Genomic DNA, 26,558 nt, shown 5'->3' with positions numbered 1-26,558 from the left:
GCTGCTGCCAGACAGTCTTCCAGAGTCCAAGATCCAAACTCCCATGTAAGCAGACACACCAAACTCACACTGCTATCATGCCTCAGGGGGGGAATATGGACCTCTGTGTATCCCAAGAAAGCAGTTATCTGTGTATTTTGATGGGAAGAGGGAAGGAGAAGCTAGAGGTTTTCAGAGAACACAAAATCTGTGAGCCACTCACTCCCACTCTATTGGACTGCTCCTTAACCCAATAGCTCCTCCTCCAAGTGGCTACTGCAAGCAGGGGCAGCAGAAAACACAGCCACGACACTTCATGCGCACAGAGAAAATGAGCAACTATTCCCAGAAGAGGGAATGAGCCTGTGATCTGAGGGCATGGCTCACTTCCAGCACAAGGGTTCCCGGCTGCTGAAAAGTCAGCTGGGAAAATCCCTGACTGGTCCCTTTCCAGGGAAAAACTCAGAATGAGTGTATTCAAGGCCTACAGTCTACAACATCCACTAAAAACATTATTTTCAGTGAAATGACTAATATGCTGGTAATAAAGGCTTCTGTTTGGTATTTTCACAATCAAAACACTCAGTGGGCAGTTGCATAGTGGTTTTCAAGGTTTTTTTTGTTTCCGGATGGCTGAATAGGAAGGGGCTAACTGGTGTTCTCTGGTTTCAATGCTACCACACTGGAGAGTGGGGAATTCTGCCAGGGCCATAAAGGAAACTGTTTCTGTCAATTTGGCCTCCACAGACTGACACCATGTTTCATACAGGGTAATCTAAGCAAGGTCATGAGCACCTTTTATTTTCCCTCCTGTCTGGGCTTTTCCAGACATGTTCAAGTTTCGTGTGCTTGAAGTCTTCTCAGATTTTCCTGCTCTTGCAGATTTCATTGAAAATTCCCCAATGCTGCAAACAGGAAGCTGCTCTTCCTCTGCCATGCAGAAAGTTGATTTTTCTGCCCCTGGCTTGGAGTGCACCCAGCTAACTCCTCTTTTTGTGAAAGCTACCACCCCTCTGCCCTGGGGTCAAAAGCACCACAGCTCTTGCCAAATCTGAAGCAGAAGAGGAACAATGAGCTCTCTCCAAATGAAGAGGTGAGAAACATTCCCAAAGCCAGGCAGAGAACTCTTGTCATCCCTAGGGCACATCTTATCCATCCAAAGAGACATGCTGTGGGCAGATGCCTTCAATCCTGGCTCCCCCTGAGGAGTGGGATGACCAGGTTCAGCCCAGCACCTGCCCCTGAGATCTGCAGGCACAAAGCCCTGAGGAGCAGCACCAGCAGCAGACAGCCCAGGGGGACTGAGAATTCCTGGCAGAGCTAGCCATGCTGGAAAAGCAGTCCCAGGCCATGGGGGATGGGGAAGGGGAGGGAGGTAAAGCACCGCCTGCACGGTCCATAGCTATCTTCGAGGCCTCTACTTTAAAGGGAAGGCACACACCTCCCATTCCACACTCCACTCCTACTCCTTCCCTGATATCCTTCTGTTATAGTGAGCCCAGCACCATCCCTCACTCCCCTCTCTGACTTTTCCAGTTGAACAGGGTGACAACATAATTGTTTTTCCTAGGCATTTGACTCCTCTCCTCTCATGAGATAACAGCTGGATATTTAGAAGGAATGCAGATAAATTCTCTCTTCATCAGCAGTCTAAACTAACATCTGATGTATCAGGCTGGCATGCAGAATCCCCAAGCTAATTCAAATGCACACTTGCCTCACTGGTCTGGCTTGGCCTGCTAAGGGAAACAACCAGAGAATATAATAAATGTTTTAAAGAGGCAACAAAGCAACACTACACAAATGCCAAGAGAGCCACCCTCTTCGAATGCCATGTCTTCCTAGCTCACCTGCTGAAGCACCACCCATGCTTGCCAGCTACCTGTGCACAGGAAGCATTCCCTGATTGCAGAGGTGACAGAGAGTGCTTCAAAAATCACTTTGCTGGTGTAAAATACTGTACTGCTTTTTTTGCTAATTGCCAAGATGTTCAGAACAGATCTCAAAAAACAGACAATACCACAGGCATGTGTTACACCACCTGCAGTGGGGAGACAGGCCAGGTGTGGTCCTGAAGCAACATACTGGCAGTATGAGAACAGCCCTGCAGGGAGGCAGCAGCATGCCTGCTACACTCACTGCTCAAACCTCCCACCCAGCTTTGTCAGCCCAGCCTGGAAGCTCTGCAGAGCTGGAGCTGTTTGGAGTTCCCTGTGATGATTATATCGAAGTGCATAGCAGCTCAGCAGTTCAGATAACCATAGGGTGATAGGAATGACTTACTCCACGTCAAAAACTGAGAAAAAGACAAATCATGTCTGTTTGTGAGGCATATGGTAAAAATAGTTCCTCAAGGTGCTTTTAAGGAATCTGTCCCTGGATATCACCATGAGTCAATTCTCTTCTTGTGAGAAGGTTTTTTCTTAGTGGGACTCTCCAAAGGGATTTCCAGAGACAGACCGTGCCTTCTGAAACACCCCCAGGAGCCAAGGAGAAACCACAACAGGATACTGCACAAAAAAGAGACATCTCTGAAATCTGTGATGACTGCAAGCCATACTAGTGTCTCACTTTCAAATGCTGTAGAGTTGCTTATGTCCTTATTTAATTGATGCGGTAATTGGAGAACAGAAATAAGCAAACACTGACAGAAAGCAGCTGATGCATCAGTAGGTCCAGAAACCTCTCTCTCTCTTCCCCTGCTTTTACCCACTGCATGTTTGTCCCGTAGCTGGGTCAAAGAAAAGTCTAAAGAGTAATTTTAAATATGAATGGTTATGATATGTTTTAGGCATTTCTATTTCCATTTCTGAGACAGCCTTACTGTGCTCAGCGTAGGCTTGAATTTCAATGATGTGACTGCTGCTATCACGAAACTAAGGTCAGCCCTTGAAAATATTCAAGGTTAACATGCCATCACATGGAGTTTACGGAAACTTAAAATAAAGGAAGGTGGCTTGATTTCTCTCTCACTGACATTGTGTCAGGAAGCAGTCACTGCCATGCCTTGGCCCAGTTTTCTATTGAAATGTTTGCTCTCTGAAAAGAAGTTTGGCACAAAACACATTCGCAGTCTTCAGAAAGGGGTAAGGACATAAGAGTGCAAGAAACATTGTACTGTTTCAATAGACACCAGGAAATTATGGTAATAGGATGTGTTTTTCATGTCCTACTAGAAATACCTGCAGCTTCCACTCAAGAGAGGTGGGACCACAGCTCTGTGCAAAATGTACCTTTTGTTAACAGAAGAAGAGCTCTTTGCCAGTCCTACTGATAACTACTAATTTCCTCTCTCCACAATGACTTCACAATTACTCACTATCTCTTAGTTTAGAAGTCATCAGGCATGGTAAATAGAAAGATCCTTTGCAGTGTTGCCAGATGGAAAGTCACTCTTTTGTGAGGTAGATACTGAAACATGTCTAGACTGACACAGTTCATGTAACCCTGCGCAATCATCAAGATCATAATTTTGTGTCAAATGATGATGCAGCTGAGGTCTGAACAGTCAGTCTAGTTTCAAAGTGTTTGCCTGCCATGGTCCTTGCCTAGTACTGCTAGATCCTTCCTGACCAAGCATTTTAATGATTTATAAATGAGTCTCTAAATGTATGAATAAAATACAACCCTATTTTACAACCCAAAATACAACAGACAGGAAAGCTATCAGCAGCTAAAAATACAAGCATAGACCATAGGAGGATCTCAATGATCAAAACATTTGTAGCTAGGCTTAGGGAGAGGAAGAAGTTTCAGTCCAGCCAGCTTGGCCACGTTTCACAGAATGAAAGTTGAAAATATCTTCTTAGTGGAAGAAAATATAAGTTCTATCATCATTATCATCAGCCTGCTAAAGCATAATGGAATTGTTACTGCCTCCCTCCTGCCACCTATAATGCATTTACCTGCGTTAATGCATAACCTGGCATGTGTCTACTGAGTTACAAACTCATACAAGTCATGTACAGTGCTCCCTACCCTGCCCCAGCAGAAGAGAACAAACCAGCATGGAAGAGAACTCATTTAGGGTCTTCCCTCAGAGACCATGTCATGTGTTTGATTTTGGGGTATTCAATGAGATCTTGTCTTATAAAACTGGCTTCTGGCACAATCATTCAAGTGTCAGCACTAGGCCATGAAGCTGCTGAGAACACATTTCTGCCCTCTCAAGAGCAAGGTATTTCCTGCCAAGAAGCTTGTTTATGGATGTGTCAGACTCAAGAAAGAAGAGGCTTTGTGCCCATTAAAGCACTTCATCATTCCATTAAGAAAAAAGAGAGGGAAAAACAAAACTGTTAAAGGCTCTGGCAGAAAGCATTTACATTTGGCTGGAACAGGGTATGTCGGAATCAGTGAGCTTAGCTTGCAACATCAGAAACTGGTGTAATAGATGTAGCTTTAAGAGCATAGGACTTTAAGATAATTTAGATTTCTCCAGTTAGCATAGTGACCATGTAAAAGACAAGTGAATTCTGTAAAAAGCTGGTAACGGGTTTTAATGTTGACCACTACTACAGGAAACCCTGAGTTGTTCTAGAACAAATATGTTATGACAGAACAGCTTCTGCCTTGAATTTCTGCTGATGGGCACTACCAACAAAAGTTTCACAACATGCTACTGGATTCCAGATTTATGAAAATATCCACATCTGCAGAGAGAAGCCAGCCAGGATTGTTCTGCTGCAAGGCCATTAGCAGACTATGAGCAAATAAATGCTTCCAAACTATACCAGAACCCAAACCATAACTATGTCCTGCTGTTTTATTTGGGTCTCACTCTGTTTCAATTAACTGAGAAGAACCTGACAATTTAAGAGCAACAGAAGGACAGAATGGGTAAGTAACAGAGGGGGAAGCAGACAGAGCTTTAGTCTCTGTAATAATGGGATAAAGAGGGGACAGGAAGCAGGGCTGCTGATTGGTATCACATGCTCTGATAAACAGACTCAAAAACCAACAGATTTCTGCCCCTATCCTTGCAGCTGTTGTCCCCTGAACCAGTGTCTACTGCCTGGAGAAACAACAGAGAGGACCAATTGCTGGATGTATGCACCAATCATAACCAGTCCTGAAACACTCTTGAATGCTGGCATTTAAATACTGCCTCTGCACCACAGAGTATGATACGCACTTGTTTCACACCTCCCCCCAATCCCACCCTTCAGCAAACACAGCTACTGGGACTAATATCTTAAATTTTGTATTATGGTCTTGCTTCCTGGGCAGGTGAGGAGGATGCACTTGCAGAGCAGAAATAATTTTGATAATTTTTACAATTCTTTTGTGGATTTGTGATGGTCGAAATATCACTGTGATATCTGAGCGTCCATTTATTCAGAACAGCAGTTAGGGACTTCTGGTATTTTTTAGCATAGCTGTGGCTAAACAAGCTGCAGTAAGCTTTCTCCATGTGTAGACAGACCTTCAACTGACTTGAAGAGACAAGACTTCAGGGTAAGGAGGGCTAAGCATTCAACCTGCCCTGGCCGGCACACTGATTAGAAGGAAAAATACCCTGTCCACACAGCTTGCAGGAACTGTGCTTGAGCCCCACTGGCAATCACATTTAGCACAGCTGTATTTCCATTACACAGAGAGCCTTCACAATTTATGTACAGTTTAATCCGATTATTTTTCTTCTCCATTTCTGCCTGACAAACTGTACTTGTGAGGCCCTTGGCTGGAAATCCATGCTAATCAACTTAAGGCCTAGTAGATAAAGCAAAGTTGTTTTCTCTGTGTTGTCAGCAAACCACATTTCATGACTACACTCAAGCCTCTGCTAACTAAGGTCATTGGCATCTTCTGTAAACCCAGGAGCAAATAACAAGAACTGGAAGAGCAGCAGCTTGAGTGAAGGGAGAAAATGCTGGTGGAGCATCTCACACCAGTGAGTAATGTGGGGGATACAGGGGAGGCCAGTGGCTCTCTGCAATGTTTATGTAAATTACTTTGCTGATGGGTTTTATCCACCCACACACAAATGACAGTTTTGATTATTTTACCCACAGAATTTTGTTCCCTGCATCATGCAAACTAAGTACTCAGCAACTGCCAGACTACTAAGCAAATGGTATGAGGTGTATTGATTCTGCAGTGGTAATGATCTTACATTTTTACATAATGTTTTACATACACTTTCAGGCCTTAAGTGTCCCTAGGCACAGCACCCATTGCACCTATAAAAAAAAGCACCTCAGGAATGAAACACCACAGCTGCCTGAAAGGACATTCCACCATCAAATAAGGCGCAAACACCAGTAAAGCAAAACACACTCTTCCCAGCCAAAATTCTTAGCAGCGTTTTGGACAGGTTCTAAATATAAGAACCAGATTAGATACCAGACAGCCATTTCTTGGTAAAGGTGGAACACATAATGAAACCATTATCGAAACTATGCATTTCTTTGTCATTAAGTTTACCACATAGCTGGTGAAGGAAAAACTACTGCACAAACAAATATCTAGCTAATGTATAACTGTATTGAAAGCTTAGGCTTAAAACCTGGCTGTCGATGAAAGATGTTTGTCAAGACATCAATTTTCTCTCCCATTGGAAAGCTAATGTCTCACACAATATCATTTGTAATGGAACAGTGGCTCCACTTACATACTCAGGAGACAAATAGAGCATCTGAGTCATCAAAATGCCTGCATTTCCCACTCCTGTAACTCCCACCCAAGTTCTAACCTGAGGCCAACCTTCTTTAGTAACTAAAGATCACACTTCAAATCCTGCCTTTACTAAGCATTTTCTTTACACACACAAGAAATGTGTTACATCACTGTTTTATGTCTCACACTCTTGCCTGACAGTGGTCACTACTGCCATTTTGAGGGTTTCTTTTATTTCTGAAATTCAACTGAATTCTGGAGAACCTCAAGAGGAATGGAGTTGAGCACCACGTGAAAGCAGCTGAAGAACAACAGCAGGAGAGAGGGGAAAATTAGAAGGACTTTAATATTTAGTTTTTCTTTTCACAGCTCAAATCTGTGATCACTCTTCAAAGCACTGGAGGGTTAGAGTCAAGGCTCTGAAATAAACCTTTCCCTGGACCTACAGGAGAAGTCCTGACCCTGGTGAGAGAAGCTGTACTTACCTCCTGAGTGCATTTGTCAGCTCAGCAGTCAGTTCACTCTCATTGTATGGTCTCAGCTCAGCAAGTGTTAGCGGTGTTGCGGTGCCATCACTGCATTCCTGAGAAAGGAGGAAAAACCACCTGATTAGAATTACTGACCATCTTTATGGGAAAATTCTGAAAGCCTCTTAGTTCACAGCTACTTTTAAAATGAAGGTGAAACAGACAACACAATGCTACAGCAATATGGCAGTGTATAATCATACCAAGAAATGGACTAAACAGATTAATACTTCACAAATGCCTCTAAATGTTTTTTAAACCACCACAGCTCATTGACTTGCAGAATTCTGCTACTGTGTGCAAAACTGCCTTCCTTATATTCTGCCTTCCTTATATTTCTTTTGACACCACACATGAAACAAAGAAGCACTGGGATCAAGAAAAGTGATCAGACGGGATCAGATGACGTATTGCCAGGAACAAGGAAGTAAGATGTATGTCTTGGTTTTTGTTTTTAAACACATTATTGACATTTTCTGGGGACACAGCATTACAATAAGACAAAGTTTTCCAATGTATTAATTTATTAATGCAAGTTATTACTGCAAATGCAGAAATCTGTTTATTCTGCATTAAGGGGAGAAGAGTCTTCACTCTCAAATTATTACAATCTGACATGGAGAAAGAAATTGTCACTACAATGTTCTAAATGCTGCATAGAAATGAGCGCTAATGTTTTAATATTTTGTGTTTATGGGAGAATGGCAATTGGCTTAGACTCCCTTCCAGTGTTTCCAGTGAGTGGCAACAGGCAAAACACACGCTCAACCACAGCGACTTGTATATCTGGCAAGACTGGCCTTGTGGTAGTCCTCAAAACACCATTAGCCCATGCCTAACACCAATTCTGCAAAGTTCTCAAGTCACAGCATGGAAAAAGCCACCTTACAATTGGAGAAGAGAGAAAAGATCCGCATATAGACAAAACAAGAACATGATTAACATGCTAAAGACTGCAATAGGGATGGGAAAGGTTTAATTAACCATGTTTACAACTTTAGAAATGTAGCTTGACTCCTGACCTTGCCCAGTTTGTCTCTGCTTCCGCTGCTGGTTGAGCTGAGAGACCTCATTCTCTGCTCTTTTTGTTCTTCCACTTCAGACTTCAAGTGCTCAATATGGACAAGGTAGGCCTGCTCCTGAGCCTCTCGAGTGCTCAGCTTCAATTCCAAAGCCTTCTTCTCCTTCTCCAGCAGGTAAAGCTGTGCCTTGAGCTCTGCCATCTCTTCCTGTTGAAGAAACATTGTATTATTGCTGCTTCATGGGACTAGGTACCTAAAGGAACATGAGATTAAACAAGATTTTCATCCAGTCTTATAACCTAAGAGTTCTTTCCATTGAACATCCAGATGACTTTTATAATCACACTGCATATTTCTCAGACCTATATCTTCAGACTGAGTATGATGAGCTGTGTCACCCCTTTATCATCTTCAGGAATAAGGTCAGAAGCAAAATTAGAATTAGACTATCAGAGATCTGAGAGAATTGCCACAGCTGCTGAAATTTCTCTGGTTCTACTATATCCTTCAGAGACCATTGTCTTAAAAGCAGAAGTGTATGACTTTGTCAAACATCTCCCTAAAAGCGAGATTTCAGTTTCTTAATGATATGCAAGAATTAATCTAATTACCGTGGAAGGGGTTTGAGAGACCGGGACCTATTCCTGCCTTGTAATACCAGCCTCTGTGGTAAAATGAGTTATGTCAAAAAGAGCAACTGAATATGGCACCATCAGATGTCCATTTATAAATTCCCTCCCCTAGGTGGCCAGAATTCCAACAACTTAAGACTGACAGAAAAATGCACTCACTTATTTTCTTCCCTAAATACAATCCACAGAGGATGGACACTGGTACTTGATAGAAAGAAGCTCAATTCTGAGAGCTCCTTCTTGCTTCTGACAGGGCTCTCACCTATTCTAACACAATGTCTGCTGCCTGGGGACAGACCTCTGTTTTAACATCTGTCTGACAGTGGCTGGGCAGAAGTTTAAGAGCAAGGCACGAGTGCAATGACCCTTTTTTCAGCACATGCTCCAAAAGTCCTGTGAAAAGCAAATGATGGGTTATTCCTGAACCACAAGGCTCTTTGTGATTAACAACACTTCAGAAATGTTTCTTGGACAAAATGCCTAGTTATTTTCTTTACCAAGAAAAACCCAATATCCACAAATCTTTTAAAGAGATAGTACTAATACATAATTTACATTATGTACTTAAAACCACCAATAAACGAACAAGAGACTGCCTAAACAAAAGAAAACAAAACAAAACCACCACCAACAACAAAAAGCCAAAAAAAAAAGCCAAAAAAAACCCCAACCCCCAAAAAACCAACAACCCAACCCAGAATCATGTTTCCACTGTTTAAATTGCCTTGGCCTAAGTAATTTAATGGGTGAATACTAAGTTCATGCAGACATTTTCTGTATTACATTTCTCTAGTTTATTGTGTAAACACCTCTGAAAGACAGAAGTTTCTTGTTGTGTGGCCAGCCTAGGAACAAGTTGCTATTTATTAAAAAAACCCCAAAAAATAAAAACCCAAAAAACCCCTAATCACAAAAATAAAGAGGTATCTTGCTTTATGGTTCAAAAATAATGCTGTTCATATTTCAGCTGTTATTAACAAAGGTTATAAAAAACCAAATCTTTACACATATTTAGACAAACTTTTTATGTTGATATCTGCTGTCTGGATTAAGAGTAAGCAGTCCACACAGGTGTATCACAGTTACAACCATCACTGGCTTATTCAGAACCATGTAAAAATAAAATCCGTATCTTAAAAACCCTGAGGGGCTTGGAAAAGTTTGTATGAACTTTAAAGTCACTGATTTATTTATCTGCTTGTTTGTGAACTGAAGGTTAGAAGCATAATCAGTTTCAATCAATATGGTTTACACAAATTTAGTTGTTAGGCAAACTTACCATGAATTGCTTCTGTCAACAGTAAAAAATGTAAATTCTGATAAATAATGATGCAGAAATTTTGTTAAAGGAGTTGAACTGGACGGTCTGATATACTCAAGTGAATGCATTTCACTTCCTAAGCCTCTACTTCTAAAGCCATTAATCTACTTAGCCTTCTTAGTGAAGGCTGAGAAGTAATTTGAACACAGTATTTTGACACTTGTATGAATAAAAGATACTTTGTGCTGTCTGTGTGGGATGGTCATGACAAGGTCTTTCCTGGCTAGAGGATGAAACTAAGCAAATTCAGCCCAGAAATAAAGGACACTTATTCCCTAAAATAAAAGGGTAAATTTATCCACTACAATAATTAATTCATGGAACAGTTTTTTTCTTATCATGCAAAGATTTTAATTTATTTTATTTTCATAAACATTCATTATTTTTAATTTTATTTTTTATTTTATTCAAGCTCAAAGTAAATTTGAGGATCAATGTTTAACTCCTTTGTTTATGAAGACAGTAAGCTTAGATCATCATGTATGAATTCAGCAGTTTGCATCCTGTCCCAGAAGACATATCATGCACCACCCATATGTTACTTTTCTCATGTCAAAACAACGTGACTTGGAAATAAAGAAGCTTGGAAATAAAGGGGATAAGTTAAAAAGCTTCTGTCAGCCGGTGTCTTATAGAGGCTGCCAGAGAAGGAACAGGAGGGAATGGAAAGACTGAAGATGGTTAAAAATTCGGACTGCAGTTGAGGATTGTAATATGGACCCATGAAATGTGTGAGGCAGAATGGCAGCAGCCATTTTGGAAAAATTCAAGTATTTCAGGTTTACTTAGCGAGACAATATGCAGCAATTTTTTCCATGAAAATATGTCTTCTAAACACTGCATCTAAATTTAATTGAAATGACAATGCCACCTTTGTATATCTACTATTTCCCTTTTCTTCCAGCTACAGGTTGCTGTGAAGCATTTTTGCAGTTTAACACACCTGCATGTTCAGAGTGAGAGCACAGGTGGCACTCACTAAATGAAACCCTGAAGGAGGAGGTAACAAGTGTCCCTCTTCTAGGGGATTGCAGAAGACTAAAGACAATCCATGCAAATTCACAAGCTTCAGGTATCAAATCCAGCAGCTATTTTGTGACTAATTAATTTAATATTGAGAGATATTTTGTACTTACAGTCATACTATAATCCTGATTTTGGGCAAAAACTTTAATGAAAAAAAAATTTCTGATTCAAAAGAATCAGAAACACCACAGAATTCTCAAAATCAAAATTTGTATTCGATTTGGTCACGTAGGACTCAAATGTGGCAAGAAGTTTTTAGAGTCACAAAAAAAGTCGTGACTCCAGGAGAACCACAGTAAACAAGGTGGGATGTATCAGCCTTCAGAATTAAAACAAATATCACAGCAGATAAATGTCATGCTCTAGTTAACTGTATTTAACTATACAAATCTGTAGGGGTATGAAGGGCTGTAACAAAGGTGGACAATGGAATTCTTAACATTTTCCACCAAAAGACTAGTCTCAAAGCACATAATGAGTGACATAATCAACACCTGTACACAAAAGCGGAAAAATTATCAGTGTAGAAAGCTGAGACTTCTTATCTAGATTAAGTCCTTTGAAATGCAGAAAGGCTGTAAACCAAGAATTATTTACACCCATCAGAAGTAATCTCCTTGTTAACTGGGGCATGACAACAACTGACCTCAAAGCAAGACTACTCAATGATGACAGATCGTGGATGAGAATGTATTTGGAAACATGGTTAATTATTGCCTGAAGCAAAAATTGAATTTTATAGGAGTACTGGCAGACCACTATGTCTTATGCACTGGATCAGTAAAAATTAATAATAAACAGGGCAGCACAGAAACAATCATCAAACTGCCTTTCTAATTAATAATGAAAAACTACTATTTAAAACATATTTCAGACCAATGAGGTGATCAGCCTTTACAGAAATTCAGAAATGGAAGGTGCCAAAAGATGTGGCAGAGATTCCAACACAGAACCAAGTTTTGGCAAGACAGCAGGAGATTGTAAAATCCAGCAACGTGGGAAATTGAGTAGCTTGGTCCAGCTATATCACCCTTGCTAAGAATGTAGAAGGGGGAGAACAAATTAAAAATGCTAAACAATGAAGTCTTCTGCAGTCCATCTGCTTCAAATTAAATAAAATACTGTAAGGAAACCTAAATTCTCAGTTTATCTCAGAAGAAGGCAGATGCATATGATGTTCTGTGTAAGATACATGTTTCAAATAAATGATACAAAAAATATACTCAGCCAAAATGAGTCCTGACCTTAGGTTCAACTCTGTTCTAGCATGACAAACAGATGAGGAGGCGTAATGCAGACCTGAGCAACAACCATGGAAGCTGATAGGTAGCATATTTGAGAAATCACAAGTTTTCACAATTGTGTTTTCACAATGTCTCTTTCAGAAACATAAGGTTTTCCTGCAGTTGTGAATTTCAGCAAAATACAAGAAATTACAACCCATAACAGTACTGTCAGTTTCTCTGTACGGCAAAGGGCTGAAGGTAACATCACACACCTATGCAAAAATGTGTGTCTATTCTGTACGCACTCCACATGACCTGATCAAGAAGATGTTCTTCCAGAGGCAATTCCTGCAGTGAAAACCTAATGTGCCAGGTCCAGCCAAATGGATGCTGTGTGTCAAAAACAAGTCAGATAACTGTTGTGTGAACAAAAGAAATACCAGCATCGAAACTGTACCAGAAATTATGATATGCAACTGCTGGTGTTCCTGACAAGGAAGGCAAGGCCACTACCTCACAACGGATACAGCTCCACAGTTTCATCTTATCTTTAAATTAAAATAAAATTAGGAAAATAAAGTAAGTTAAAATTGAAAAATAGATAATGAAATAGAAAATAGAAAATTAATAGAAAATAGAGACAAGAATGGTGTGCAAGAGATTTCAGGGAAGAACTGGATGCAAAAAAGGAAAAGGAATTGTGATATCTGAAATACACATCTGATTATCTACCAACATCTTACAGTATATCTTGCATGTTTTAGTTGTGAGGAATATATTGCTGTTGGTCACAATGTATTCAAACAAGTAACATAATTTTACACCTCCCAACCTCTACCAAGCAATCTTTTCTGAACTGCCAATAATGAATGCATTATTGCAAAACTGTATCTGTCCTCATGGAAAAGCAGCACCACTAAGAACATAGTTATCATCACCAGGCTACCACTTAGGCAGAAGCAGCACATCTGAACAAAAATCTAACTTTAGAAACTCATGAAACTATTAGGATTTTCTGTCCCACTCAATACCATCACCTGACATGTCAAGAATTAGTTGGCTGAATTAGCACTTGCTAAAATATAGAAGTTAAATGGAACCAAAACCAGGCAAATTCATATTGCCTTTGGTATGTTTCTATCTTTTAGTTCACCTCTCCAAATCAATACAGAAGACAGACTTGAAGTGATATAAGCTCTACAACTGGTTTCTAGAACACAGCTTAAGAGCTGGACATACAAAGCAGGGTTTTCTCCAAAACTCTCTGTTAATGCAAGTCATTACACACCCTATCCCTTGTTCAGTCTCTGGACTGAGCTACAGATTGCAACACAGTGCCTAGAACAGCTCAGGACTTGTGACCAGCTGTCAGAGAGCATTAGGGATGACATCTGACAGACCATTCCTCCTCCCACACCAATATTAAAAACAGTGGAATTTGTTCTGCTTCAGTTCACAAATATTCATGATGCATATTTGCAAGCTCCTAAGTAATGAACTATCTCTTGGGAAGTGCTGAATCACAGTTTTTTGTCATCCTTGAGCAATTCAACTGCCATATCTCTCAGAAAAAGAGCATCTGGTTTGTCAAAAAGAGCATTCCAAGTTTAGAGACACTGATGAAGTCTTTCTAACTCAGAACACACATAGCTCATCACTGTTAATACCTTCTGTTGCTTTCTGACTACTGGATTTTCAGTCCAAATTATGTGTTTTAACAAAGTTACCTTTTATTACCCAGTGATCACTATCAAAGCCTCCCATGTGTGTGACTGAGTATGTTTTGTGACATGGACATTGCCAGCAGAGCAGCTCCCTCTTGGTTATGAATAAAATACCTTCATTGCCATGAGTTCCTGCATCAAGACTGCATTTTCCAGGTCCAGCCTCTGGTTGTCTCCACGTGGCTTAACATCATAACTAAGGGGATCAATGTGGATGCTTTCCAGCTCCAGCATTGTCAGTTTCACTGCTGCCCTGTCATTTTTCAGCTGCTGGATGTAATCCTTCAGCCGCTGCTCATCCTCCTTTGTAAACTCTGTGTCACAACTACTTGCGGTTGAGCTGGTAGTACTGGAAAGAGAAAGAATGGTATTAGAAAAAAATACACTTGAAATAAAATCTTAATTTTTACATCAAACACACTCCCAATACTTCATCAATGCATCTGAGTCTTACTTAAAAGCTCACAGAAAGAACACAAATGTAACATGGACTGGACACTGCAATGTGAAGTGTGACAAATTCAGAAAAGAAATTAATTCCCTAAGCTGCACAAGAAAATTGAATCATGTGACAACTTCTCTGCAAAGTCAGATATTTACTGATGTGTAACCAAACTACTTTATCTGAAATGGTGTCGTCTGAAAAAAGTGATGGATTTTTTTTCATTCAAAAAGAAAAAAAAAAGCTATTTAAGACTTCTTAGCAATAAGAGCACAGCAAGCTGCTCAGACACCAAGTCTTCACCTTCTTTGAGAAGAAGCATCTGATAAGAAAAAAGAATGAACCCAGACTTGATTTATCTCTACTGATGACCACACCAGTTATCACCTCAGATATTTTAATAGATACTTTTAGGAATCAACCTAATGAAAAGTACACTGACAGAATGCCAGGAGAATTTTCAGTTCATGTGAAGGTGTACTCCTCAGCATTTCTTCAGGGCTAGAGTGATTTAAAACTAACCAATGCAGTAGCAGGAATTCTAATAAAAAGTCATCATGAAAGACTTGGTGTATCTTCTGAACAAATGAGGGCCCATTATTCAGCTCTGTAAGTGTTTACACAGAGACTGCAGAAAGGGGAAATAATGCCATTAGAGCAATGGGGGCTGAGTGCTGCCTACCCACTTCCATGCATGCCAGTGCTGCAGGGGGCCCAGACTGACACAGCTGTAGCATTCCAGGGCTGAATATAGTTGCAATAACACTAAAAGGAAAACAAAATGCCATGTTGTTTCTATAGCCTCACTCAAAGCTCCCTGCTGTCTCCTGAGGTCCTGTAATCAGCTGCTGGGTGAGGGATAAGTCATCCATTAACTGTGCCTGTCTGGAATGCTAGATGATCTCAGTTATCAGCAGGGGAATAAATCACTTTCTGTATCAAATTGCACTGCTGTTCAACATTTTTGTACTAAGAAAAAAAGTCCCACCCGCTAGATGGTATGAGAGTCAGGATGATGCCCTAAAATATTATGCATGTGCAAAGGGGAAGCCTATCAAGATAGGCTTCATTTTTCTCTTTCCTTTGGTTCTACTTCAGCTGAAGCCACCTTGATTTTAAAGCACTTCAAATAACTGCCCATCTTCCCAAAAATTCCAAGCATAGCCTTGGAGAAGACAAGGGAATTGGCAGGTATAACAAGATTTCTCAAAATCCTTCCCCCTCATGATGTATAGTATTTCAGCTCTTTACTACAGTACCATTTTAATTTCACATTATTCCCTCCTTTTCTGAGAGATAAGAGGTGCCTGCCATAGTTGACACAACTGTAAATTGGTCTTTGCTTTTGTTTTCATCCATTTCCTTCTGCAGTGAAACTTAAGAGCACTCAGTACTCATATACATAGAAACCCTTTCAGGCTGAAACACATCTTTGTTCATACTATTTCTTGAATAGAAAATTATGAAACACTTACTAAATCCTGCTTTACTGAGCCTAAAGGCATCTTGTTGAATTAGACATTTATATTTAAAAAATTAGGATAGACAATGTGAAAAGTACTTTATTCTGTACTGAAGTCATGTTGTAAGTTTCTTCCACAGCACTCAAAGAATGCAACTGCAGAGCTTTTCTGGATTAAATGTAAAACAGCTGTTTTGTTGGAGGAAGGATAGCTTTAAAAGTCTTGGGGCACAAAGGCCTCATCTCAGGTTTTGCTTGAGAAGGGAAGAAAACCCAAACCTCCTGCTGCATATGAAACCTGAGCAAAAAAAATGCTGAAAGTTTATTGTTATATTGAGCTAGACCTCATACTCCATGCATATTCACAGATTTTGGACCCTGAAGACCCACAGCCATACATATATATGTTAGGGGAATGGAGTCCAAACTGAGGAAGGCAATCTGGGCTGTTGCCAGTGATACTCAGGCTGCTTTTACTTCACTCCTGGCCGCCTGCCTGCCTGTCTGCAGCTGAGTTGGCTGCTCTGGTGAATTGCTAGCAAGCTGCTCTTCTTCTCCTAGGATTTTTTTTTTCAGAAGTTGGAGGGAGCTCAGCAAGGAACTTATGTCTCAGCCAGCACACAAGAGGACAAGAACCTTCAGCCTCCTCCTGCATTTAGCAGCACATCCCCACCCAAAAGACTGGAAGCAGTTAGGGTACAAAGGACAGAAACAGCACTGCAGTGTTTCTGATCTCCCCAGCAACACTGCCAGGGTGTACTGCCCCAAAAACCCACCCACCAAAGAGTTCTCCACAGCCACAGTGCTGGTCCACTACTGCTCTCTTCAAGAGATGACAGCTGGTGAGCACTTCATCCTGAATTTCTTATATGCCCTCCCTTCTGAACATCAATCAGGACAAAGAAAACCATTTATAGTATAATGCATCCATCCAAAAACCACAAGAAACTCTTGCAAAAGACGTGCTGTTTCTTATTTCTTAAGTGTTTAGGTAAGCACAGAGAAAGGATCACAGTTTCATCACAGCTGGAGGGTATACAACATCAATCTGCCCATTCTCAGGGATGCCATATGAGAACAAGAAATATTCTTCACATTTGTTTCATTCCTTGAGTCTTTTATGATGATGTCAGGCCTGGGTGATGTTAAATTAATTCTGATATACAATTTTTGGAAAATATATGGGCTAGTACATGTAATATCAGTCTTGTTTGCTAGCATCAGTGTATGTGTATAACATGCAGTGGATGGACATAAAAGAGGCTTTCAGCAGTGCTTCTCTGTGAGTAGCTTCTGCAAACTACAAAAATGTATCCATAAAATCCTACATGAGCATAATTTTATCTGTTAAAAATCAAGTCAATCAATTAATATAATTGCAATTAAGCAATGGTGTGGATAATACAGTTGGTAGAACTCAGATTAGCATTGTCAGAACTGAATCCACAAACTTGCGAACTTGAATACCTGCACACAACCGAATACTTTGAAGAATTAAGCTGATCTACAGTGCACATAGCCCAAACACATTCTTTCTAGCTGAACATTGTGGTTTGAGATCTGGGACAGCACAGTGCCAGTTTCTCTTCCTGAGAAACTGAAGAATACCCCAATCAGGCAAAGGACAAACAACAGCTAATACCAGAGCCTCTGGTAAACTGCCCTGCTTTCTTCTGAGTCTGCTTCAGTCCAGCAACAAACTGTTATGCAGATAACACTGAGATATCTATTTAGACATTTCCAAATAACTTATTTGCATGCCCCAGCCAAGATAATCTTGTCTGTCACCAACTTATCTGAAACCTGAGATGGTTCTGAGGACAGATATATTTCCACGGTTGACGGAGTTCAGATATCTTGTGACACTGTATAATACTGAAAAGAATTGCCTTTGCATGTAAGGGACCCAATCTGTCCTTCCATGAACCCAGATGTAAGGCTGGGCTTACTAGCACAGCAGGGTATAAAATACACCATTTTCAGACAGTGTTACAACCGGGATTCTTCTCTTTTGTTGCCTTCCAAAGGTGCAATCAGTCAAACCTTGTTGGCAGTGTATGTTCTATACTTAGCTTTCGTTCATTTAAAATAATTATGACTTCCAACTACATTGTAAACCGATTTCTATTTTCAAAAACTGAATTGGCAACATTATTGTGGTGCTGCTGCCAGTCAAATGAATTTAGAATTAATTTAAATGAATTTAGGCTCTTTCATTGCCTTTCATTTATTTTCATTTCAGTTGTTCCCTTCTACAGTCTTTAACCACTCCACACTAGCGGCTCACCAAGCACTTACTCTCAGTAAGGTGTTCAGTGATTTGATTCAGAATCTCATCTGAAATTTCAAAGCCTGAGATGGGTCAACAATTCCACTGTAAATCCATATTCTACAGGATTTCAAATAACAGGACAAATTAGTAATTTGTCACAAGTCTCAACCAAGGATAGTTTTCATCATCCTACTACCACTTTATTAATTTAGTTTCAAAGGGAAAAGGCAGCAATATGAATCTGCAACTAAAAGCCTCCAACATTGAAACATCGAAGGCAAGAAAAATCTGTTTTTCAGATTCAAAGTATGTTTCAATCAAACATTGTAAAAATATTTTCACAGTGGTCCCCAGATGGGGGGTGGTTCACACAGAACTCACTAGAGGTGAGAGGAAATGACCTTGTATTGTGCCAGAGGAGGTTCAGATTAGATACTAGAAAAAAATTATCACTGACAGAATGGTCAGGCATTGGAATAAATTGCCCAGAAAGGCAGTGGAGGTACCATCCCTGGAAGTGTACAAGAGATATCTGGATGTGGCACTTGCGAATAAGGTTTAGGGATGGTTATGGTGGTACTGGATTGTGGTTGGACTGGATGATCTTGAAGGTATCTTCAAAACTTGATTTCTATGGTTCTGTGATATAAACATAGAAAAGTATATGCCTTTTGAAGCAAGACAGATTTTCCATCAATGGGACAGCACAATGTCTGTGTCTGTAAGCTGAAGAGGGGATCCCTCTCTTTTGAGACAGGGTAGAAAAAATCTGAAAACACCTCTAACCACATGTCACTTGAATGCAATAGAAGGAAAAAAGAGGAGATTTATATTTTCTGGAGAAGCTTCAAAAATGTTTTCATTGATATGCATGCTTAGGCAAATATAAACTACTTTGGGAATGGGGGAGAGGGACAACAATCTAAGTAACAATCAGATCAGGGTGCCACAAATTCCTGACTTGGTGTGTGCCTTCTGACTGAGTGACATCAGCTTTTATCTCCTATGTTCCACATATATAAAAATAAATTGTAGAACCTACCTCATTCTGCACAATATGTTGCTCCACACCAGAAAAAAATACTACAATGATAATAATGGCTCAAGCAAAAACATTTCTTTCATGTAAGAACACTAAATTTGCATTTTCACATTCATGACATAGCTTATCCTGATGAAATTTTAAATCCTATGCCACTTTAAATATTCTCTGCTGAAACTTTATCTACTGAGGCAACACCTTATATGGACTCATACACACCGGTCCAGCTGACCACCAATGAACACAGACACAAACACAGATTCTTATCCTTCCAAAAATTCTGCTAAAGCAAGCAAGAGCTGTAGAGATTACATTCCTACCAAACACTTTCAGTGCAAATCTAGGAAAGCAAACACTGAAACAGGAACAATCCCCCTCCCCCCAGTTCTTCCCTGTCAATACTGGAAGCTTCCTGAAATGTTTCCAAGACAAAAAAAAATTTACTATGACTTGACTACATGCCACACATCTCACAAGGAATAAAAATACTGAGGTAGTTCTGAAAAACTGAAAACGACCCTTTCAAACAGTAGAATGGGAAATGAGCTTGGCTTGGGTAGAGGTGTTACTACATATAGACACAGACAACATGTTTGCATACAGGTGTAGATATGGCCTAAGACACAGCACGCCAAGTGCTTAAAACAGCTTCTTGTAATGTTTTTCCAAGCCTGGTTTAAATGCTTTTGCTAGAAAGTGGGATCAGTGCGCTACTAGCACAGATGCTGCCACAATAATTTCTATGTAAAGACACAGCTTTCTCGCACTGAGAGCGCACCAGAAAACTTATCTGAATAAAATTACATTAAAATTCACCTCACATTAGGACCCTGTTCCCTCAGATTACCTTTTTGCTCTCTTTTTAGCTATTCCATGCCAGTCATACGGCAGGAAATAAGATCCTTTGGAGGAGGCATCAGCAAGAAGAGGAAATGATACAGTACTAAAATAAACTTCTGAAGTGTCAAAGAAAATGACTGCATTTGAATAAAGATCTGGCTAGAAAGCTGAATTAAAATGAAGTTTTAGAGCAAATCTGAGAAACAAAAATAACATTTAAAGAGAAAAATGTTCATCTATATTTATCCAGGACACTTGCCAAATTTGTATCCATACACAAGCACACATATTTACTGCAGAGTACAACTACACCACAGGCAGGCAAAAACTCAAAATGAAGCTGCTGGCACTTATATTTGAACTATAACACTTCAGCAATAATAGCTCATCTATGTTTCATTATTTTATAGGTCTTCAGAAACACTGCAGTATCCAGTCTTTCCTGGAAGAATCCAATCTATACCACACCATGAGTGAAAAGAACAGGATGGGAAGGAATAATTTGGAGGGGTGCAAAGGGTAAGGGAAGGAGAAAGGAGAGGAAATGGTTTAAAACAGAATGGCCAGATTTGCAACATTTAGAAAACAACTCTTGAGCACTCCAAAATGCCAGTGAAAGCCTGTTTCAGGTCACTGGTTCTCTGCACGTCTATGCTGTCTGCATACAACAAGTATCAGTAACAAGAACATGATTTGAGTTCCAATAAAACAGTAAGAAAGCAGTAAAAGAAACTTAGTGGTTTTGCCCTTCATGAAGATCAAAGTCCTGAGTCACCCATTTGCAACAAATTTATACAAAACTCTTCTTGGCTGGAGTTGCTCAAAGTCCAAAGACAATTAGACCACTGAGGTATGGTGACTTACAAATCAAAGCATGGAAGCCAAAGGACTGAGGTGAGGGGAGGTAGCTCAGCAAATACAATAGAACATAACTTTTCATCTGGAATCAGAGATTAGGAGATCAGGAGAGCAGAAGAATTAGGGTTACCTGGTGTGGCTGTTGGAGGACAGGCTTTCCCACGGCTGCACACTACAGCCTGTGACAGCATAGGCTCCCCCACAGCTCCCATCCAGCTTCATCAGCAAGGCTTTTGCTGCATTCTCAGCTGTCTTCCTGCAGTCATGAGCCCTCTTAAGCATTTGTGTGACATTTTCTTCACCTGTCTGGTCCCCTAGTTTTCAAGCAAACAATCTTTCAGACAGGAATTAAGGCAAGAGATCCTACTCTCAGTTTATACCAAGACAATGACAATAAATTACAAATCTGTGAACTGAAAGCAACTTCACTTCCTTGTCAGCATCAGTGGTAACTGGGAAACTGGCCTGAATGCACCCTGCTACCAGTGACAAGTTCCAGGCACTTGTGGCTCCAGGCAACATGTCTTAAGTGATGCAGAATTTTAGCTTGTCTGTTTATAATGGGTGTGCATTCTGCATTAACATTAGGTTTGGATGCTCAAATTATGAACACACTGGAAAAGCCTCAGCTTCCATTACAGCTCTTACTCCAGTCGGTGCAGCGTGGTTTCACAGTGTAGTCATCTCCAGAACTTCTCCTCACAGGCACCTTGATCTCAAACCTGATGGCTTGCCAAGAACACCTTCCTACACGCTGCCTAGCCAGACAGAAGAATTGCCCAGCTGCTCAGAAGCAGCCTCTCACATTTTACAGTCATGCATACTAAGCCAAAAGAAAACTAGCCCTGGTTAAATTGCTATAATTTTTAGTGGCTATACAGCACCTGTGTAGCGAGTAAGCTTCAGAAGAAGCAGGACTGAAACCACCACTGTCACTAGTCCTACAGTCTTCCAGCTGCGCTGTAGTTAAGTCATTAAATTAAGACATGTTATTGGGTACACAGAAAAATCTACAAATCTACAAATGTATTTGCATATTAAGGGATAATATATTTATACTTTAGCAAAACCCAACAGCCTGCTCTGTCTTGGATTTTCATTTAATCCTTCTTCAAGTGTCCTGCACTGCACACTTGCTAAGTGAAGTGCATGCACTAGAAGTAACATTAATGAGGAAGAAAGGAAGGGTGAATGTTCTGTTAAGGGAAGCTGGATATGCTCATCTTTAAGATATGCTCATCTTTAAGTGGTATAACTCCCATGACTTTTCCACTCACAGATGTTGATATAAAGCTTGACTGATCTTCAAACCAAAAATCTGTTATTTTATCTAGGTGTGTTAACCAAATTTCATAATGAAGTAAAGGTACATAAACTATACACAATTTCCTCCCTGCTGTGCTGTGTAGTGGGAAATTTGCACTATTTCTGTCTCACAGCCATAACTGATAATACCATAATTAAGAGCTGTAGACAGATACCTACATAAAAATTTAAGAGACTACAGTCTCTTCCATAAAATGCACGTCAGATGAAATCCTACTCAAACAAAAAGTGTTTCTCCCTTGTAAGATTTCTTTCTACCACCTACACAAATAGAAAATCTGAGCCTAAATTCACTTTTGCTACTTACTGATCTCTGACAGCTGGGGAAAGTTCCCTAGCACATTGTGAAAAGGAATGAACAGAGTTTAGAGAAAGGTGGAAGAAAATCTCAGACACCGCCTCTAATGTGAAGCCAGTGCTCCTAACACACCAGGCAATTGCTATGCATCAGCACAGTATGAAGAGTTATTCTCTCTCTGAATGCTTCTTTCCACTTGATGATTACTATGACTGCCTTCTCCTGTCCATTAAAGGAATGGAACTACTAACACTGGAATTTCATTGTGGAATCACCTCTTTCTATCAGAAGAATGGAGCCAGCAGCAATGCCAAGCTCCAAACTTCTGAACTTTACTGTACCTATGATAGTGGCTTATTGCATTATTTAGCAGGCAGCATATTAAAAAACAACACCTAGCCACCGGATTAACGAACCACAAAATAAGAAAAATCCAGAACATACAGGCTAGACAGAAGATAGAATGTTTTAAAATTCCAGAGCAAAGGTAAAAGAGTGGGTGAAAAATTACAGCCTTTAAATTCTTTTATTTGTAACTACTCAATGCTACCTTTGTATTATTTTAATCCCAGTTTTTTATACATTAGACTGTTTCTGGGGAGTCAATCTTGGTGAATCTGGACTTGCAACTATCACACCTGTGAGGTCCTAAGCCACTTGTGCTCACAAGTATTGTTTAATTATTCCATTCTGTACAGCTGCATGTCTACAACTATCTCATTCCTGCCAGAAGAGGCATCTCCTCGTGAAACCAACACAGGTGAATTTAAATTGCTGTCTTGTATTTTACCCCTATTTTTGGGGTGTATAAAAGAATTTAAATAGCCAAAACCAAGAAATGACTGGAGAGAATTCTTAAGTAATGGATGAAGACCTGATTCACCATTACGACCAATTCTAATGCTGACTGACATGCCAAAAAAACAAGTATATTAAGTGATTCATTCACATCTTACCAACAGAACCAACACCTGCAGCTCTGAATTGTCCAAGAATGAGACTCTGCTCACTTTCTGCCAATGCCAACAGCAGCTCATATGCTTCTATGCACTGTTCACTGAAAGGGAAAACAAAAACCACACAAAATGTTAACTGCAATTTAAAGAAGAACAATACCTGCAATAGCAACAACAAAAAAAAAGAGCTATCTGACTAACTGCACAATTCTCTACTACTTGTCTAGCAGCAGGGATATTAAAGAACATTATTCACATAGCCCCTGTTAGAAGCATTCAGCAGTCTCCCCATTTTTAGTGCCAGGTGGCCTCAAGTAATGTAACAAGCCAAGAGATAAGAGAGCAACCCGAAATAAAGGAAGCTCCAGAAGCATGTTTTAAACAGGCAACAATACAAACAGTGGTCAAGATCCCTTTGAGAAACTTTTCCCAGATCTTCTTACTATACAACATACAGTATTCTATACTCTACAATATAATTATACTACACAAAGTGTTGTAAGCAGGAAAGATGCAAGAAAAATACTTCTTTCTCTGTCCTGGCTGTAAGATGTTCCTCCTTATAGCAGAACAGCTTCCAATTATATTTATGAGTCATACAATCCCTGTTGCATTTTAATGTTTTTAAAAATACATACTGATATACTACTAGCAATTTACACTTCACTGCAATTTGCTCAAGGCTGATAGTAAAAGAATACATTCTTTAAAAGGCACAAAATTTGTTCCAAGACCAAACCTGCCAGTCCCAAATTAGTTGCAGTTGAAAGTGTTAAGTGACACTGTATTTTTGTGAACAGTTTGATGCAAGTTTAGATACTTACTACCAATACCAAGCCATTCATCTACAATTCCAACTAATGTAATACAAAGTCACTCTGAGTTATGTGGAGTATAACACTCTCTCCATTGTCTTGGGACAGGTACAGAGAACCTGTATCTTAAGGCTGGATTCAGCAACACAGTCTCAGCCTACACACAACCCCTAATTCAAATGTTAATTCAGTATTTAAGAATGAAGAGATAAACCTCTACATTCCTGTTAGATGGTCAACTACAGTTGAAATACACTGTAGGAATAACTCCAGTTGGGTAGTTTGTCAGGTAGTTTAACCAAAGGGATGCTTTTTCAGGGAGAAAACAAAAAATAAACAGTGTTACTATAGCACACCATTAAGTTCACTTAAACATTTCTACCAAGTCTCCCTCAGCTCCCTCTTCCTGCTGAGCCCCTTGTGTAGGTACATACCTGTATTGCAGTGCCAGCCTGAGGGCTGTGGCATTGGACTCGTACTTGCCCACAAGCATGCTCATCCTCTCTGCGTTGCTCTTGCACTCCTCCAGTGTTATTGTCAGCAAGTCATTCTGGGATTTCAGGTGTTCAATACGGCTGCAAAAAAACCAAGTAATGTGCAGCCTTCAAGCTCAACTTGCAGTCACTGTCCTGAAAATTCTAGGACAATCATACTTTCAAAGTGTTTTTTAATGAAGATGGAAAAATCCATCAGTTCTGTATATCTTATCAAAAGACAAGAGATTAAGAAATTTTTCTTAGGTCATCCTCTTCTCCTCATAAAATGTAGTCATAACCCTGTGCAACAACAGCAAGCAAAAAGCTGTACCCTTGTTTTGCAGCCACAAGACTGCACAGGACAGTTTCATATTAACCTTTTGCTCAATTTTTCTGCCTTCATTCCTCACTTACTGCTGCCACATTTGCAATTTGTTTTAAATGGCATATTCATTAGTATGATTGTGGGTGTGTGCAGGGATCATGCAGTTGCATAAATGCCTCCTTTCTTCTGAAAACCCAGAGTAACCATTCCACCTGAAGTCATGTTTGGGTTGTGATTAGAGAGGCAACTTCCAAACTACGAATGACGTTTCAGTGGAGCAATGTAACCTCCAAATGTTCTGGCAAAAGTCAAACAGAAGCTTAACTGTAATACCCTCCTAAATGAGGTTAACCCTGAAGATGAAAATGAAGATTCAGAGTATCAGTATTACTGTTTAGTCTCTCTCCTGACAACTGAACCACCAAACCACCACACATCGATATATTATGCCTAACTGTAAAAACTGGATATGTGCCAAAACCAGAGAGACAAACAATTTAAAACCTTGTACAGGTAGATAATGAAGAAATCCATGCCATCCAGAACTCTAAAATCACCGACTTCTTGACAAAGAAGACTGAGAAGGGCTAGTGTATGTGTTTGTCAGAACAAAGCCCTGACTTTTCTAGATGCAAGAACTGCCATTTTCTGTATCTTGACATCTTCTATAATGACACATGTTGTCAAAGCATAATTGTGCAGTGTACAGAAAAAAAGAAAAAAAAGAAAACAAGAATCACGTTTTGCAGAACTACAAAAACATGAGCTATAAATAAAAAAAAGATATTGTACTGATCAGACTAAATTTGAGCTAGCTGTGGGGAAGACAGAATTTGGATAGAGACATGCTGAGACACGATTCTCATACACCCGATCCACAGTTTTGATTCTATGTGCCAAAAAAGACACGAAACACTGGTTTTGATAGAGCTTGCTAAAGGATAACACCAGCAGTATTTTAACTGCAACCAGAATGCTGAAATCCTTCTGCAGACAGAAACCTATTTGCTGGTATATATGCCACACCACCATGCATCAGTACATTTATTGAGACAGTTAAATGCTATTTTTCTGTTTCTTCAGGACAAAAAAAAGCAAGCTAATTTCAGAATAATGCAGACTAAGTTATGGAAGTCCTTATTTCAAGGAGTAATGTGTCTTATGAAAAAAAGATGCCATGACTACTTGGTCAGCCACAGAGAGGGACACTCCAGAGTGCAGAGAGGGGAAGGTGCTGTATTGATCTAATACTGCACAAACAAACTCATACTCATGGGAAGAATCCTTAGTACATAATTCAATCTCCTCTGCAGCAAGCACATTCCATGATTATCTGCAGCTGCCACAGCTGAGCAGGAACTGAATTAAGAACTG

General features: G+C 39.9%; 1 protein-coding gene across 7 annotated transcripts in view; it reads right to left on the bottom strand.

Moving 5' to 3' along the window:
- MCC (MCC regulator of WNT signaling pathway) overlaps positions 1–26,558 on the bottom strand; it is a 183,348-nt gene that overhangs the window by 7,638 nt on the left and 149,152 nt on the right. For all 7 annotated transcript variants that reach the window (XM_064403762.1, XM_064403763.1, XM_064403764.1 and 4 more), the window contains 6 exons: positions 24,818–24,958; positions 23,569–23,669; positions 21,119–21,302; positions 14,187–14,421; positions 8,144–8,350; positions 7,080–7,177 (listed from right to left, as the gene is read on the bottom strand). In XM_064403762.1, coding sequence (XP_064259832.1) covers positions 7,080–7,177; positions 8,144–8,350; positions 14,187–14,421; positions 21,119–21,302; positions 23,569–23,669; positions 24,818–24,958 — 966 coding nt within the window. The remainder of the gene's footprint in view (positions 1–7,079; positions 7,178–8,143; positions 8,351–14,186; positions 14,422–21,118; positions 21,303–23,568; positions 23,670–24,817; positions 24,959–26,558) is intronic.

This window comes from Passer domesticus, chromosome Z, assembly GCF_036417665.1.
Source record: "Passer domesticus isolate bPasDom1 chromosome Z, bPasDom1.hap1, whole genome shotgun sequence".
Taxonomy (NCBI): Eukaryota; Metazoa; Chordata; class Aves; order Passeriformes; family Passeridae; genus Passer; species Passer domesticus.
Note: the sequence above shows the minus strand (reverse complement) of the source record. Positions and strands in the feature narration are given on the sequence as shown.